The sequence below is a fragment of the Phodopus roborovskii genome, unplaced genomic scaffold (genome assembly GCF_943737965.1).
Source record: "Phodopus roborovskii unplaced genomic scaffold, PHOROB, whole genome shotgun sequence".
Classification (NCBI taxonomy): Eukaryota; Metazoa; Chordata; class Mammalia; order Rodentia; family Cricetidae; genus Phodopus; species Phodopus roborovskii.
Window position 1 is genome coordinate 937,379 of NW_026126638.1, and position 15,713 is coordinate 953,091.

The 15,713-nt window shown below is 50.6% G+C and overlaps 1 protein-coding gene across 1 annotated transcript; it reads left to right on the forward strand.

Moving 5' to 3' along the window:
* Positions 1 to 1,283: 1,283 nt before the first annotated feature.
* Mlf2 (myeloid leukemia factor 2) lies at positions 1,284 to 5,528 on the forward strand. The gene is made up of 9 exons (XM_051207929.1): positions 1,284 to 1,433; positions 1,958 to 2,035; positions 2,296 to 2,422; positions 2,631 to 2,666; positions 3,412 to 3,465; positions 3,758 to 3,886; positions 3,986 to 4,145; positions 4,586 to 4,798; positions 5,013 to 5,528. Exons 2-8 carry the CDS (start codon positions 1,986 to 1,988, stop codon positions 4,771 to 4,773), a joined length of 744 nt encoding a protein of 247 aa, XP_051063886.1. The 5' UTR covers positions 1,284 to 1,433; positions 1,958 to 1,985; the 3' UTR covers positions 4,774 to 4,798; positions 5,013 to 5,528.
* The last annotated feature ends 10,185 nt before the right edge of the window (positions 5,529 to 15,713 follow it).

The following is a 15,713-nucleotide window of genomic DNA, read 5'->3' on the forward strand; positions in this document are numbered from 1 at the left end:
CAATCTGCCTACATACCTCCTGGATACCCTATTTTTTCCATTTAGTATTGATCAAATAGAAAGAAACTGAGAATCTCTGCCCCCTATCTTTTCCTGACTAACCTTGGATCCTTTCCCCCCAGGGAATTGTGTAGAATAAACCTTTCTCTTTGGATCAGGTTCCACAAGGTACCAATGTGGCTGACAGCCAAAGTAAAGAACTAGAGAGAGAGTTTTGAGTTTGGATCTCTGTGGGTCAAAGTCTACCTAATACAGTTCAGATCCTCTGACCCAAAGAGGAGGGCTCTGAAGCTTAGCCAGACTTTGTGCAAGACAATTAGTATGTCAAAATATCAGCCTTTGGCTTTGGACTCAGGCCTCTTGGGCTTACTTTGTAGCTCCGCCCCTGGGTGATTCTGCTTAATTTAAGTATCCACCTCTTTATTCTTCTAAACTTTAGCCCCTTGACCTACCCACCTGCTTAGAGGAAAGCAAGTGTCTGAGGACCTAACAGCTAGAGGAAAACGGGCTGCAATGTAGCGTACTGGTAGAGCACGTGCCTGGCATGCACGAGGCCCTGAGCACCAAAACCAAAAAACAGACGACAAATACCAAACAGCCTTCAGAACTAAGGCGATTGCCCAGGCTCGCCCTTCACAAACAGACAGGTCGAGTGGTTTAGAAAAGCCTAAGCCAACACGGAGTCCTAAGGCGCTAAATTCCAGCCTGGCCCAGGGGCGCCCTCTGGCGGCAAGTCTCCCAACCCGGATCCCCTTTCCTTGTGGGCCTTTGCCAAACCCCAACTAGACCTGAGCTAAAGTGTCACCACTCCTCCGCGTCAATCCGACGTCTCTCCTCCATCCAGAGGACCGTTCAGCCACCCCTCCTCCCGTGCGTTTAAAGGTCCCCACCGGGATCCGCCCCACCGGGATCCGCCCCACCGGGATCCGCCCCACCGGGATCCGCCCCACCGGTCGCCCACAGACAGCGCCGGCCCCCGCGAGGAAGGTGCGGCGCACCCAGCCCCCACGCCGCGTTCAGCCGGCCCCTCCCGACTCCGCCCCGCCCTCCCCCACCTTCGCGGGAGCCTCTTCCTGTCCCTAGATCCCCGAGCCCGCTTAATGAGGCCGCCCACCGGCCCCAGAGCACCCGCCCTCCCGGGCTCCGCCGCGCGCGCGCGCGCGCGCGCCGCCCCCTCCCATGCCGGTGGGCGGGGCCCCGCGGCCCGCCCCGGGGGCTGCCCGCCGTGACGTCACTTCCGCCCGGGCCTGGCCGAGGTTCGGCTCCGCGGGCCGAGGGCGGGGGTACGGAGGTGGCAGCTGAGGCTGGAGGCGGTGCGGCAGGCGAGAAGCTCCCGCGCGGACCAATCCCTGCGTCCCGGGCCGCGACCCTGCTCCTGCAGCGCTCCGAGGAGAGGCCGGCCGGATGGGCCGCTGAGCCCGAGTCGGGGACCGGTGAGGCTGGGGCGCCGAGGCCTGCCTGCGCGGTTGCAGGATGGCGAGCCCGGGAGCGGATCTCCCTCTCCGGCTCGCCCGGCGGGAGGCGCGGGCTGGCTGGGACAGCCGCGGACCGGCTCGGTGGGCAGTGATGTCGGCCGGGGAGGCCTGGCAGAGGCCGGCGCCAGCAGAAGGCGGAGCAGTTGGGGTCATTAATGGGGCGGCGGGCCGCCGTTCGGGATTCTCGTCGAGCCTGGCGTCGGAGGAGGAGCTGACCATGGCTCGGGGAAGAGGATGGCGGGCGGGGGTGGGGGGGCCACACTGAGAGGCTTGGGAAAAATTCCATGACCCGTGAGATGGATTTGGAGAGCCGCTGGCTCCCGGGACTGGAAGGTTGTGTGGTCCACCTGCCGAAGGGTCTCCCTGGAGTTTGCAGGGGTCAGTGACAGTGTGTGTAAGAGACAGCTTTAAGAGTAGCTGCACTGAGCCGGGGTGCAGAAGCCCGGCCGCCTGCATGGAACTCGGCCTCCGTGTCTTCGCAGTGTGGAACCCCCTGGAGCTGAGATCAGGATGTTCCGCTTCATGAGGGACGTGGAGCCTGAAGATCCCATGTTCCTGATGTGAGAACCCCCCCATCCCACCCCCCACCCCCAGTGCTTAGCGCTCATCCCACACTGCCTCGGGTCTGAGCAGTTCAGACAGACCTCTGGGTTCCCGTCTGGAACTGGTTAGAACTAGCTGGGTACTCAGCTGCAGCTCTGTTAGAGGGAAGTTGGCTTCGGTGCCACTATGTGGCCCTGCCTTATTTTGGGGAGGTGGGGAAGACTGGGTTTTGACAGCTTGGTCTTTTTGCCACGTATGTTATATGCTCACTCCACAGGGACCCCTTTGCAATTCACCGTCAGCACATGAGCCGCATGTTGTCAGGTGGCTTTGGATACAGCCCCTTCCTTAGCATCACAGATGGTAACATGCCAGCGACCAGGCCTGCCAGCCGCAGGATGCAGGTAACAGTTGGAATATACCTGAGATGCAGGGTGGTTAGTAAAGCAAGCTGTTACCAGCTTAAAAGGGACATGCTCAGTGTGGCAGGCTGAGGGGTGGGGCCAGGAGTCTGGGAAAGGGGCATTGGGAGTCTTAAATGGAGGGCGCTGGCCTTGCTCGGTATTTAAGGTGGAATGGTCTCTAACTTGTGTTCCTCATGTATTCCTGTAGGCTGGGGCTGTCTCTCCCTTCGGGATGTTGGGAATGGTGAGTCTTTCCGTTCTTGTTCCCCTGTATTTCAGATACATGTACAGACTTAGATGTTGTTTCCAAATGTACCCCTTAGGATAATTCAGAGCCCATAGGGTATATAAATCCAGGAGCTAGGACTGGAAAGATGGCTCCACAATCAAGAGCACTTGGCTGCTCTTCCAGACGACCAAGTTCGATTACCAGCACCAAACGGCAGCTCACAACTGTCTTATCTCCAGCCCCAGGGGATCCAATGCCATCTTCTGGCCTTTACCATACATTGCACCAATGTAGTACACAGACATACATGCAGACAAAACACCCATACATGTAAAAATAATGTTCATACACACACACACATACACACACACACGTACGTGCGTGCGTGCACACAGAATCGTAGAACTAGATACTTCTGATGCCTCTAAGTTCTTGGTCACTGAGGAAAATACTATTGTATAGCATCCTTGGGTGTATCCTGAGAGCCAGGGAAATAGAGTTTGGGATACTCTCATGACTGTTAGAATGTTAGAGGCTTTAATCGATTGACTTTGACTCATATAAGGAAATGCAGCAAGAGAAGGATCAGAGCAGCCACCGAGCCTGAGGAGGCGGCCAGCGTTGATGGAGGAGGAGTTGGGTGTTCTAGTTAGATGTATAGGAGGAAGAGGAGGGGCCTGTCCTCAAAGCTGGGTGGTAGCTGCAAAACAGCATTGCCATATCCCCTTTGCTTTCCTGACTGTCTTTCATCTTTCCTCAGTCTGGTGGCTTCATGGACATGTTTGGGATGATGAATGACATGATTGGGAACATGGTATGACTCTTACTCCATGTCCCTCCCGGGCCCTTTCTCAGTGGCCGCCACCACCCTTGGCCCCTTATGTAAGGCAGGAAGGGGAGAAGTACGCTAAGAAGAGGGTGGATTGGGTGAAGTAACTGAGCCAGAGGCCCTGCCTGCTGTCCTTCCTGTGAATGGTGACCTGTGGGGAGTTGGGGGGGTGAGGGTGTTTCCCTATGCTTGCATAGTTTAAGAACAAACAGCTGAAGGGTGGGCGCTCTTCCAGAGTAGCTTCCCTCATCAGTCTGACCCTCCCCCTTCTCCTCAGGAACACATGGCCGCTGGAGGCAACTGTCAGACCTTTTCTTCCTCCACTGTTATCTCCTACTCCAACACTGGGGATGGTGCCCCGAAGGTTTACCAGGAGACATCTGAGATGCGCTCTGCCCCAGGCGGGGTGAGTAAGGAGCCCCCCCACCTCAGGAGTGGGTCATGGGGTTGGTGCAGCCAGGGCTTTGGGAGGTAAACTGAACGTGCCACATTCACCTCGTCCCAGATCCGGGAGACACGGAGGACTGTCCGGGACTCAGACAGTGGGTTAGAGCAGATGTCCATTGGGCATCACATTCGGGACAGGGCTCACATCCTCCAGCGCTCCCGAAATCACCGCACAGGGGACCAGGAAGAGCGACAGGACTATATCAACCTGGATGAAAGTGAGTCTGCCTTCCTTCTGAGTAGCAGCCCCAGGTCTAGTCCCTGCGAACAGATCAGAGCGTTCTCTCCCACCGCACAGCATCTCAGGCAGAGTTGAGGGTGCGCCCTAGGCTTAGGCCTTGTTGCCAGCTTCAGGGCTGAGTCAGGTGTTGCCAGGGAGGGGGCAGACCTGTGCCTGTAGTCAAGTGTTGCTGGTCTTTACCCTTCCATATCTAGATCGGTGATTGGGTTGTTATTTTTCCTGCCTTTACTTCATCTTTCTTAAATTAGTGGCTTTATTAAATCCCCCTGGTGTGTGACTCCTGGTGGCTTTCTCCGGTGTGGTTGTACCAAAATGGCTTCCTGCCCTCGTTCTAACATGCACCCTCTCAAGCCTGGTTTCTGGTCTTGGAAGCTGTGGCTCATGCCCCCTCCTCCCCCTGCACTGTATCATCCTTAGGTGAGGCAGCAGCATTTGATGATGAGTGGCGAAGGGAGACATCCCGATTCAGGCAGCAGCGTCCTCTGGAATTTCGGCGCCATGAGGCTTCTGTAGGTGGGGGACGAAGGGCCGATGGGCCGCCCCGCCTGGCTATCCAGGGACCTGAGGACCCCCCCTCCCGACAGTCCCGTCGCTATGACTGGTGAAGGCCCCAGGCTCTCAGCCTCTCTTGTAAGTGCCTGAATGGAAAGATGACAGACCAGAGGAGGCTGGGTGGCAGACCTGTGTGCCTTTTGGGTTCCCAGCTAGTCATGCCCTTGGTAGTGTAACTCCGCTGTCATGGTAAGAGACGCTTGCTCCCTGTGAGTGGCTGGAACAGTAGCCCCAACCAAGGCGCCTGTGTCTTCTCTCCCTGTGACTCACTCATTCATCTTTTCTTCTCCAGGTACAGGGTGAGAGGCTGAGAGACCATCCCGTGAAACAACGTTGTCCTTTCCAACTTCATCCCAATTCAATATTAAATTAACAGGCAAGCTGGCCCCACCTCTCCCTGGGGTCTCGGAGCCTTTTACTGCCCCGTTTACCTACTTTTTCCGTCTTTTATCCCCTCACCACGATGACCCCACCCATCTTGTATCCACTAACTTGAGTTTTCATTTCCTGCTCCATCTCCAAGACTCTTCATCTTCCTCTGAGCCCCTGCCACACATTGAAGGTTTCGGGGTGCAAGCTCTGGGTTTAGGGGTCACCACCCCTCAGCTCCCCTGGATCCTGCCCGCCTCTTCCTCAGAGCCCTTTGAGGGCTGAGGAGGGAGTGGACTAGTTCCCAGCTCTTTGTCCCTTCTCCCACCCCACATCACTAAAATACTTTCCTATACCCTTCTCTGCCTTTATAAAAATAAATGATTTGTGCAACTTGTAACTAGGTGTTTATGGAATAAAGGAGAATGGAAAAAAGTAAGATTCTGGCTGTACTTTAATTCTGTTTTTCCCTTAGTTCAGTCCTCCTGTGTCCTAGTCACTTCCTTACCTCCCCTCTTGGCTCCACATGTGGGCCAGCTCTCTTAGGGTTCCTTTTGCTGTGATGACACAGATGACACAGGCCTGGTGCTGGAGCAGTAGCTGAGAGCTACAAGCAAGAGACTGGGAATGAAGCCTCAAACCGGGACACCTCCTAGTCCTTCCTAAACTCCATCACAGTGGAGACCCATTCAAATTATGGACCTGTGCTGGCCACTTAGTCAAACCACCACAGCAGCTCCTCGGTCAGAATGTACCCTATGGGGTTGGCCAGCTCTTTCTTGGGGCAGACATTTGTACAGGTAACCTTACACAAGTCTAGAGGGAAGGACCAGGGATCAGCATTCCCTGAACTCATCAACCCCACAAATGCTAAGAATTTGAGCCAGGAAAGGGAGCAGTCGAGGACAGGAGGAGCTCACATTTCTCAGCATGCTCACTCTTGCTTTGCAGCCAAATAGGTCACTCTGTCCCTCCTGCATGCTAGGCAAGCACTCTGCCACTGAGCTGTGTCCCCAAGCCAGGTTTCCGGTTTTTACCCCCTTCTGCAGACATAGACTCTTGCAGTCCCAGATTGGCTAAATAGCTAAGAATGACCTTAAATTTTGAATCTCCTGCCTCTGCCTCTTGAGTGGTGGGATTACAGGCATGTGCAACCATGCCTGGAAGCATTTCAGGTTTCTGCTGTTCAGTTATCTTTCTGCTGATAAAAGCCAAACTGCAGGGCCAGGCGTGGTGGTAGTGAACGCCTTTAATCCCAGCATCTGGAAGCAGAGACAGGTGGGTCTCATAATTGAGCTTAGCCCGAGCCACATAGTGAGAATCCTGTCTCAAAAAACACAACAAACCACAGGTAAAAAGACCTTAAGGTTATGATCTCTCTCAAAGAAGAAAGGATTCCCTACGAATGATAGACAAATAGATCCCAGTGGATAAGTGATTGTCTAGTTGACCAAGAAGCAGAGAGATGAAATTGAGCCTAAGATTCAGGCCCTGGCTTACTTTACTAGCCCAGAACAGTTAACACCTTTGGTTAGAAGGCTGGTGAAGATGCATGCCTGCAGGGGCAGCCTTGTGTGGGTTTTGAAGCTGGTAGGTTAAAACAAGGCACTCCAGCCCTTTAAGTGTAAGCTCTAACATGGGTGGGGAGGCACACACTTCTTGAGTGTAGAAGCAGCTCTCATGGGTGAAGGAGGACCAGAGGCTTGGTCCCCAGGCCGCTCTAACTTGGTCTTGGACAAGTTTTGCACTTATCTGGGCCTTACATTCCAATTGCAAGAGATCTAAAGTGTGCTTCACGCCCAGACTCTTTCTGCATCACAATATTGGTGGTGTCAGGGCATTCCAGTGATCTTTCCATTCTGTTCGCTTTGTGGGATGGGATCTCATATACCTCAGGCTGGCCTTAAACTCAATGTGGAGCTGAAGATGACCTTGAACTTCTGATCCTCCCAGGGGCTAGAATTCCAGGCTTGAGCTACCACACCACAGCCAGCTTTTAAGTGTAGTTATGGATGGACTAGAGCAGGGCAAGGACCTAAGTGCCACCACCCAACCTGTGTTCCACACTCACTCATGTCCCAGGTCTCAGGTATAGGTGAGTGGGGTTTGTTTTGTTTCTGTAGTGCTGGTGACAGGATGGGATCTGGGCTTTCTCACACATGCGAGTCAAGTGTCCTACAGGCCCCAGCCCTAAGGGAACTAATTTTCCCCTGGTCACCTGCTGTAGTGGTTGGTCATTTCACCTTGCTTCAGCCAGAGTCATGTGGTTGTAGTGTTCTGCAGGGACATACTGTAGGACACAGGGAGCCAGTAGAAGACTGGGTTAGAAAAGGACTACCATTCTGGGTGCCCCAGCACCTCACCTCTGAGAGCAATCACAGTGAGGGACAGCCAAAGAGCAGGGAAGTAGTGCTGTACCCCTTCAGTCCCAGTATGGGGAGGCAGAGGTAGTGGATCTCTGAGTTTGAGGCCAGTCTGGTCTGTATGAGTTCCAGGACAGCCAGGGCTATGCAAAGAGTCATCATTTTTTTTTTTTTTTTTTTTTTTTTTTTCCTAGATGGGTTCTCTGTATAGTCCTGGCTGTCCTGGAACTCTCTCTGTGTAAACCGGGAGCCCTTGAACTCAGAAATTGCCTGCTTCTGCCTCCTTTGTGCTGGGATTTAAAGGCATGTGCCATGGAAGGAAGGAAGGAAGGAAGGAAGGAGGCAGGAAACGACTCTCCTGAGAATGCTAGCATTTTACTCCGGGCTCAGCCTCAGGGCAATGCCCTCTCTCAGCCCTAGACACTGGGTAGACAAACTCAGGTCTGGCTCCACCCCAGAAAAGTACAGGTCAGAAGAGACTGGTCCCGGGTGTGAGACGAGCAGGGAAGTGCAGATAATGCAGTCAATAATGAGCAAAACGTAGCCAAGCTCAGCCCCTTAGGGGCAACGCCGCTGAGCGGCCTTCCTCCTCCCAGTACTAGTTCCCCGCGTCAGAAGGACTTTCTGGACATTGGAGGCCTGGGTTCATGGGGTCACACCTCAGAACTCTGAGGGGGCTGCAGAGGACACAGTGCATGAGGACCAAGCAGCGTTCTGCTTCTGATGTTTCTACTACCCTTTGGTGCTCTCTGGTGCCCCTTAGCCCCCACTCTCCTCAGAGCGCTAAGGCACTTCAGATGCAAACTGGAAGTCATCCTCTTGGCCTGGACTTGGCCCCTAACCATCCATTCTCCCAGGTGGCTTCCCCCATGTCTCAGCTCTCCCTGTGATGGCAAGTGGAAACAAGTGTGGCTCTGCTCTGCCGCGGTTTGGATTTTCTCTCTCTCCTACTGTAATGGCCCAGCTTTGGTACTTTCTCCGTCTTCCTTTACTCTGTGTCCAAGTCGCTTATAGATGCTGTTGCCTGGAGAACCAGAAACCAACCTGTAGGAGGATCACAGAAATCCCAGGCATGGTGACACGTGACTATAATCCCAGCGCCTTCACTCTCGAGGCTGAGGAAGAACTGAATTCATGACCAGCCTGGGCTACATACTGTCATAGCTAGATGCCAGCCCCAGGCTATGTAATGTCTCAAAAGAAACTAAACTGAACTAACCCCAGTAGTCTGTGTTATCAGTTCAGATTTTATTCACTTATCTATTTACCTGTTTTATTTTTTGTTTTGTTTTGTTTCTGGCAAGGTCTCTCTATATAGCCCTGGATGTCCTGGAATTTACTATGTAGCCTAGACTGGCCTTGAACTCACAGATCTGTCTGCTCTTCCTCCTGAGTGCTGGGATTAGAATCACGAGTCACCACTCCCAGCTCAGCTCAAGTCTACTTGATTACACATGTCAAAACAAGTCCAGCTCTTGAGGTTCAGGGCTGAGGGGGCAGTGAGGAGAGAAGCTTTACCTCTTGCTGTTTTGTGTTAGTGGGGAGTTCAGGTTTTTTGTTGTTGTTGTTGTTGTTTTAGATAGGGGCTTGCTATGTAGCCCAGGCTGGCCTTGAACTTGGCACTTCCCTGTTGCCTCAGCCTGGGAAGTGCTGAGATGACATGATACCTTGCCCAGCCTTTGTATGTACATGATTGCCATTCCAGACAACACGCCCTCATTTAGCTATATCTCCAGCCCTCTTTGCTGTCTTTTTCGAGGCAAGTTCCTCTATGAAGCTTTTAATTCACCTCCTACCCCAGTTTCCCTGAGTAGCTCAGGTCAGAAGCATGTACTTCCACACTCATTACCTCTTGCTCTCCCACTGTGTGGGAGAGAGGATGAAGAGGGGGAATTATGGCCTCATTGGTCCTAGGAGGGGAAAGAAACGAGCCCCTGCTGGTGCCCAGACTAGAGCCTTTGTGTGGCTGCTTTCCCAGAAGGGGCCCTGCTTGAGGGAAAGCTACCTTGAGGGATCTGTCCTACTGAAAGCTGCTGGCCCCTGGTCTGCGGAAGGCTTTGTGGGTGGTCCTGGGATAGGTGAGTTCCATTGTTTGGAGCTCCTTGCCCTTCCTCTGCCCTTTAACATTCTTCCTCCCTGAACGCCACCCCTCCGATGGTGTGCTGTGACCTTTCCTGCTTCTCCCAGCAGCGTCCATCCCTCTTCATGCTTGTTCCCTGCCATGTGGAGGGGGTGCAGGTTCTGCACCATCATCTTCAGTGACAGCAGTGGCAGTGTCCTCCAGCCAGGAGCCTGACCAAGTGACTGAGGGGGTTGAAGGAAGAGAGGAGAGGAGGTACCTAGATATGGGACCATGGTTGGGGTTCTAAAAGACGAGAGGAAGATCAGGGTGATGGCGAAGTGGGAAATGGTGTGGTGGGAGAAAGCAAAGCCACACTTCTTAGGGAATTTAGGGGAAGACATCCTGGGGCTAAGGGTATATAGGTCAGTTGGCAAAGGGCTTGCCTGGTTTGTACAAGGCCCTGATTCCCACCCAGCAAAATGTATTTACATAATTTCCATTCTGAGTTTTCCATAGGGATAAATGCCAATTCACAGAGATTGTGGTAGGAAGAAACAAATTGATCCCAAGTATAGAGGGGACTTAATTTATGATAGACATATCAATTTCAGAATTGAAAGACTGATCTCAGCTACTCAGGAGGCAGGAGCAGGAAAATCAAAAGCTCAAGGCCTGCGGGCTGGAGAGATGGCTCAGGAGTTGAGAGGACTGGCTACTATTGCAGGGGACCAAAGTTCAGAAGCCAGGGCAGGGGACCAGAGTTCAGATGCCAGCAGCTACACTGGGTGACTTACAACTAACGGCAACCCAGCTCCAGGGAATCCCAACATCTGCTGGCCTTTTTGAGCACGGGCTAATGCATGCACAGACAGACAGACACACACACATACACACAGAAAGAGAGAGAGAGAGAGAGAATAATTTTTTGTTGTTTGAGACTATGTAGCCCAGGTTAGCTTTGAACTACAAATCTTCCCGTCTCAGTCTCCCCACCTAGGATTCTGGGATTCTGGTAGGCACATGCCACCATGCTAGCCCTTACTTTCGCATTTGTTTTATCGCGCTGGGTTGAACCCACCATCTTGTCCAGGCTTTTCACTGTTTTGGTTTTTGAGAGGGTCTCATTCTGAACTCCAGACTGACCTAATTATGTGGCAATCTTGTACCAGAGCCTGATGAATACTGAGATTACAGGTATCGTCACCATGTCCTGCTATCCATTCCAGAACTAAGATACATTCCCAGCCCTGTTTATTTATTTAGCTAAAGACTGGGTATCATGTAGCCCAGCCTGGCATTTATTCTCTATGCAGGCAAGGATGACTTTAAAATTCTGGTCCTTCTGCTGTCTCGGCTGAGACTGGGATTCTAGGTGTATGTGCAACCACACCCAGCTTTATGTGGTGCTGGTGTCTGAGCCCAGGACTTCGTGCAAGCTAGGCAGGCACTCTATCAACCAAATTATGTTTCCAGCTCTGTATCGTTTGTTTTAAATTTGTTGAGATTTACAACACAGGATATAATTGGTCTTACTAATTGTCCCATGTATACTTGAAAAAAGTGTGTACTCTGCTACTCCAAGGGCAGTATTTTTCCTTTCATTCTTTCCAGTGGTGGTTTTGTTTTTGTTTTTTGAGACAGGGTCTCACTATGTACCCTAGGCTGGTCTAGAACTACATAGACCAGGCTGACCTCAAACCCAGAGATCTATCTGCTGCTGTCTCCTGAGTGCTGGGATTAAATACGTACACCACACATCTGACCCTTTTAAAATTAAAAAAAAAAATGTGTATGGGTATTTTGCTGCATGTATGTCTGGGCATCATGTGTGTGCCCAGTGCCCATGGAGATCAGAAAGGAGCATCGGATCTCCTGGAACTAGAGTCACAGACAATCCTGAGTACCATGCGTGTACTGAGACTTGGACCCCAGAACTCTGCTGAGCAGCTCCAACCTCAGAATGTTTGCCAAGTGTCAATTCAATCCTGCTGGTTGGTGGAATTGTTCGGTTCTGTATCTTGCTGTTTAGTTGCTGGTGATTGAGGTTATTGAGGTTATTGCTACTCCAGTTTCTTTATGTGGCTGTGATAAATATTCTGACCAACAGCAGCTTGGGAAAGGAAAAGGTTTATTTCAGCTTACAGGTGAGAGTTCATCATCAAGCAGGAACCGGAAGCAGGAACTGAAACAGAGAGGCCTTGCTAAGGCCGGGCCACTTGCTCCGATACCCTTTCTTATATAGTTCAGGCACACATACCTAGGGATGGCGCCACCCACAGTGGGAAGGCCTTCCTACATCAACAACAATTAAGCCTCCCAGCTGCAGTCACAGGCCAGTCTGATCTTGGTAATTCTTCAGTTGAGGGTCCCTCTTCCCAGGCTACCCAGCCGAAGCTAAAGTAACATGAAGGGCTGTCTATCCTGCCTGATCATGGCTAACATGGTGCCAGCAGGTCTAGCCCTCTCCTCTTCCTTGCTAAACCGTTAGATCACATTCCTAAAGCTAGCCACCAAGGTCTGTTCCCTTATTTAATCACTTCCTTATGCCCAACTAAAACACCAAGGTCCAACTATCAAAACACCAAAGTCCAGCAATCAAAATTCATTATTTGCCTACACTGGCTAACCTGTCCAATCAGGACACCAACTCATCACAACACAGAGTTCCCCCTTTTCTCCTGAAATCTCACTCCGGCAACAGGGCGGTGGTGGCCTACGCCTTTAATCCCAGCACTCAGGAAGCAGAGGCAGGCGGCTCTTCATGAGTTTGAGGCCAGCCAGATCACAGAGCAAGTTTCAGGACAGCCAGGGTTACTCAGAGAAACCCTGTCTTGAGGGAAAAAACAAAAAACAAAACCACCCGGGCAGAGTACCCTGCTGTCTTCACCAGATCTAGAGGCAACACTCCTGCTGCCTCTCTGGGGTAATACATCTCCTTTGCTCTGAGAATTTGGTGTCTGTGTGTGCTCTGTGGTGACTCAGAGGCCCCTTCATAACAGGTGTCTTCAATTGTATTTGTGGTTATCCATGTCTCTTAAGATCTATCTTCCTATGGCTTGAAGCTCTATAGTTATAAACATAAGTTACATTTACATACATTGTTTTCTTGGGACAAGGTTTTTTGAGACAAGGTTTTTCTGTAGCTTTGGAGGCTGTCCTGGAACTTGCTCAGTAGACCAGGCTGGCCTTGAACTCACAGAGAACTGCCTGCCTCTGCATCCCAAGTGCTGGGATCAAAGGCCTGCACCACTGCTGCCTGGCTGAAAAACTTTCTTTCTTTCTTTTTTTCTTTTTTTGTCATTATGTAATGTCCCCTTTTATCTGTTAACTGATAATACTACAACCAATTTTCTTTTTTACTGAAAAAATTTTTTATTATTTTATGTCTATATGGGTATTTTGTCTGAATGTACGTCGATGTACCACGTGTGTGATGGCTGGTGCCTGTATAGACCAAAAGAGGGCATCATATTGCCTTGTAGCTGCCAAGTGGGTGCTTGGAATTGAGCCTGACTCCTTTGGAAGAACAAGGAAACCTGGGGCAAGTGTGGCTCAGTACCTGTGGCTCCTCCCATCACTTCTCACCCTGCCCCCGGGCTTGGCTTCCCTTCCTCCCCAGCTTCTATATAAACTGGCCATTTTAGCCATGCAATCTGTTGACTTCGTTTGTCCACTCTTTCCCACCCATCCTCACCTCTCAGTCAGGAAGGCCCCCTCCAGAAGTGCCTGGCTGAACTCTCCCTCATATCTACAATAAAACTCTTCTCAGCCATACCTAGGAGAGGTCAAGAGCTCATCTTCATTCATTAACCTGAGTCATATCTCATGCCCCTTAATTAAAATGTTTTGGCATTTAGTGTGTGTGTGTGTGTGTGTGTGTGTGTGTGTGTGTGTGTGTGCGCGCGCGCGCGCACGTGTGTGTGTGTGTGTGTGTGTGTGAGAAGATAACTTTCAGGAGTCCTGAGAATCAAACAGGACGTCATATTTGGCAGAAGAGTCCTTTTGTTAGCTGAACCATCTTGCCTGTTCCAATTTAACTTATTTTGTTTAGTGTTTGATGGTGTATTTTCCCTAGTCTTTTATTTTTAACCCACTGTAGGATTTTTGGAAATAGCATATGGTTGAACATTTTAAAATTTGTTTTGATGAGTTGTTTTAATTGGAATGTGTAGGTAGGTGACTTATATTTAAGAGCTATTAATATGTTTGATTTATTTCTATCACTGTGTTTGTTTTTTGCTTCATATTTGTAATACCCATCACAACTTTCCAGATTTGTTCAGGTTCATTTGAGTGTTCTTTAGTATTCTGTTTTATTTTTTTAAGATTTATTTTTATTATTTTTGACATTTTGACTGTGAGTCTAATCTCTAATGGCTGAGCCATTTCTCCAGCCCTACTTTTATTATTTTAAGTTATGTATGTGTATGTGTGGTGTGTGTGTGTGTGTCTGCATGTGGGTATGCACGTGAGTGTGCATGTGCCTGCGGACGCCAGAGGCATTGGACCCCTTGAGCTGGTGCTTGGGATCTGCGTGGTGTGGGGGCTGGGAACAGAAACTGAGTTCTCTGGAGAAGCAGCCAATGCTCTTAACCATTAGGTCATTTCTCCAGCCCCTTTATTTTGTTATTTGAGACAGGGTCTCATTATGGAGCCCAGGTTAGGGATATTCCCACCTCTGCCTCCCAAGTGTTGGGATTCCAGGCCTCTATTACTGCACCCTGCAGGTAATGTATTGATTTTTTTCATTAAATTCTTTCTGCATACATATTTTTAGTGGTTGTTGGGTAGGGATTGGCAAGCTTCTCCCGTGGCCTGATGATAAATATGTTGGGCTTTATAAGCCCGATATCTGTTCCAACACTCATCTTAGACACCGTGATACAAAAGCAACCTTATGCAGTATCTAAATAAATGAGGCATAATTATGTTAAAAATTTTATTCATAAAAATGTGGGGGCAGGAGAGATCCTCCATGTATAAAAGTGCTTGCCTTAGAACCCGTTAGTTCCCAGAGCCTGCATTTAGAAACCAATGGCAGCAGGGTGCTGGGGAGAGGAAGACAACACTGGCTCACCCGCCTGGCCCGCTAGTGAGTGTCACTGAGAAACAAAATCAAAAACAAAACAGAAACCAGGGATGGTACCTGAAGAACAATACCCAAGGTTGTCCTTTGACCTACACCACACATGCATACCTGTGTGTGAAATGCATCCACCCACACATGAACACCTCCCCAAACACACACACACCAGGTGAGGTAGTGAGCCTGAGGACTATGGCTTACCAAGTCCTTCTCTAGGGATTACAGTAGGCACACTTGCCGATGTATACTTAGAATTTGTTTATCACCTTAAGTGAAACATGCAGGTAAGTTGCCAGCACACAGGTCCCTTTCCAGTCTTTTCTTGTTGTTTTAGGACCAGGATTTCTCTGTGTAGTCCTGGCTGTCCTGGATTTCACTCTGTAGACCAGGCTGGCCTGCCCAGCCACTGCCACTGTGCTGTTATTGCCATGGTCTCCAGGTACAGCTTAGGGGAATCAGCAGGAGAGACTTTATGGCAGCGCTATGTCAGTCTGCAGCTCATGGATACCCTCCTGTGCAGGCTGCCTTAGGGTCCCATTCTGGCAATAAAGGAGAGGGTAAGCCGGTACACTGAATCTCAGGCTCTTTCTGCTAACACTTTTCTGAGATCCACGCATTCCAATTGGGGGTGTAACCTACCTGGAGGAGATGAGAACATTCTAAAGAGACATTTGGGTCCCCTGCTTTGGCTATCAGTTGGGGGGAAAAAAAAGACTCCAAGAAAACTGGAATCCTTCACCCCCAACTACCCCCTCCCCCAAGACATGGGTTTGTTTCCCTGTATAACAGCCCTGACTGTTCTAGAACTCACTCACTTTGTAGACAAGGTTGGCCTTGAACTCAGAGATCTGCCTGCCCCCTGGTTTCCCCATAAATTTCATGCTGGGAAAGAGACGTTTAAAGCCTAAGCCAGCCAGCAGAGAAACTTTTCCCTTGGAAAGAGATTTACAACTGTGGAAAAGATGACGGGTCAGCAGTGGGCTGTCCCACATCCTGACCTAGTCCGCTTTAGATTGGCATGACTCTGACCCTCCACTTAAACCTTAATCTCACTTCAGGACCTCAAAGACGACTGCCATGGGCTGCCAGTGCAGGGGTGGCCACTGGGTCTCT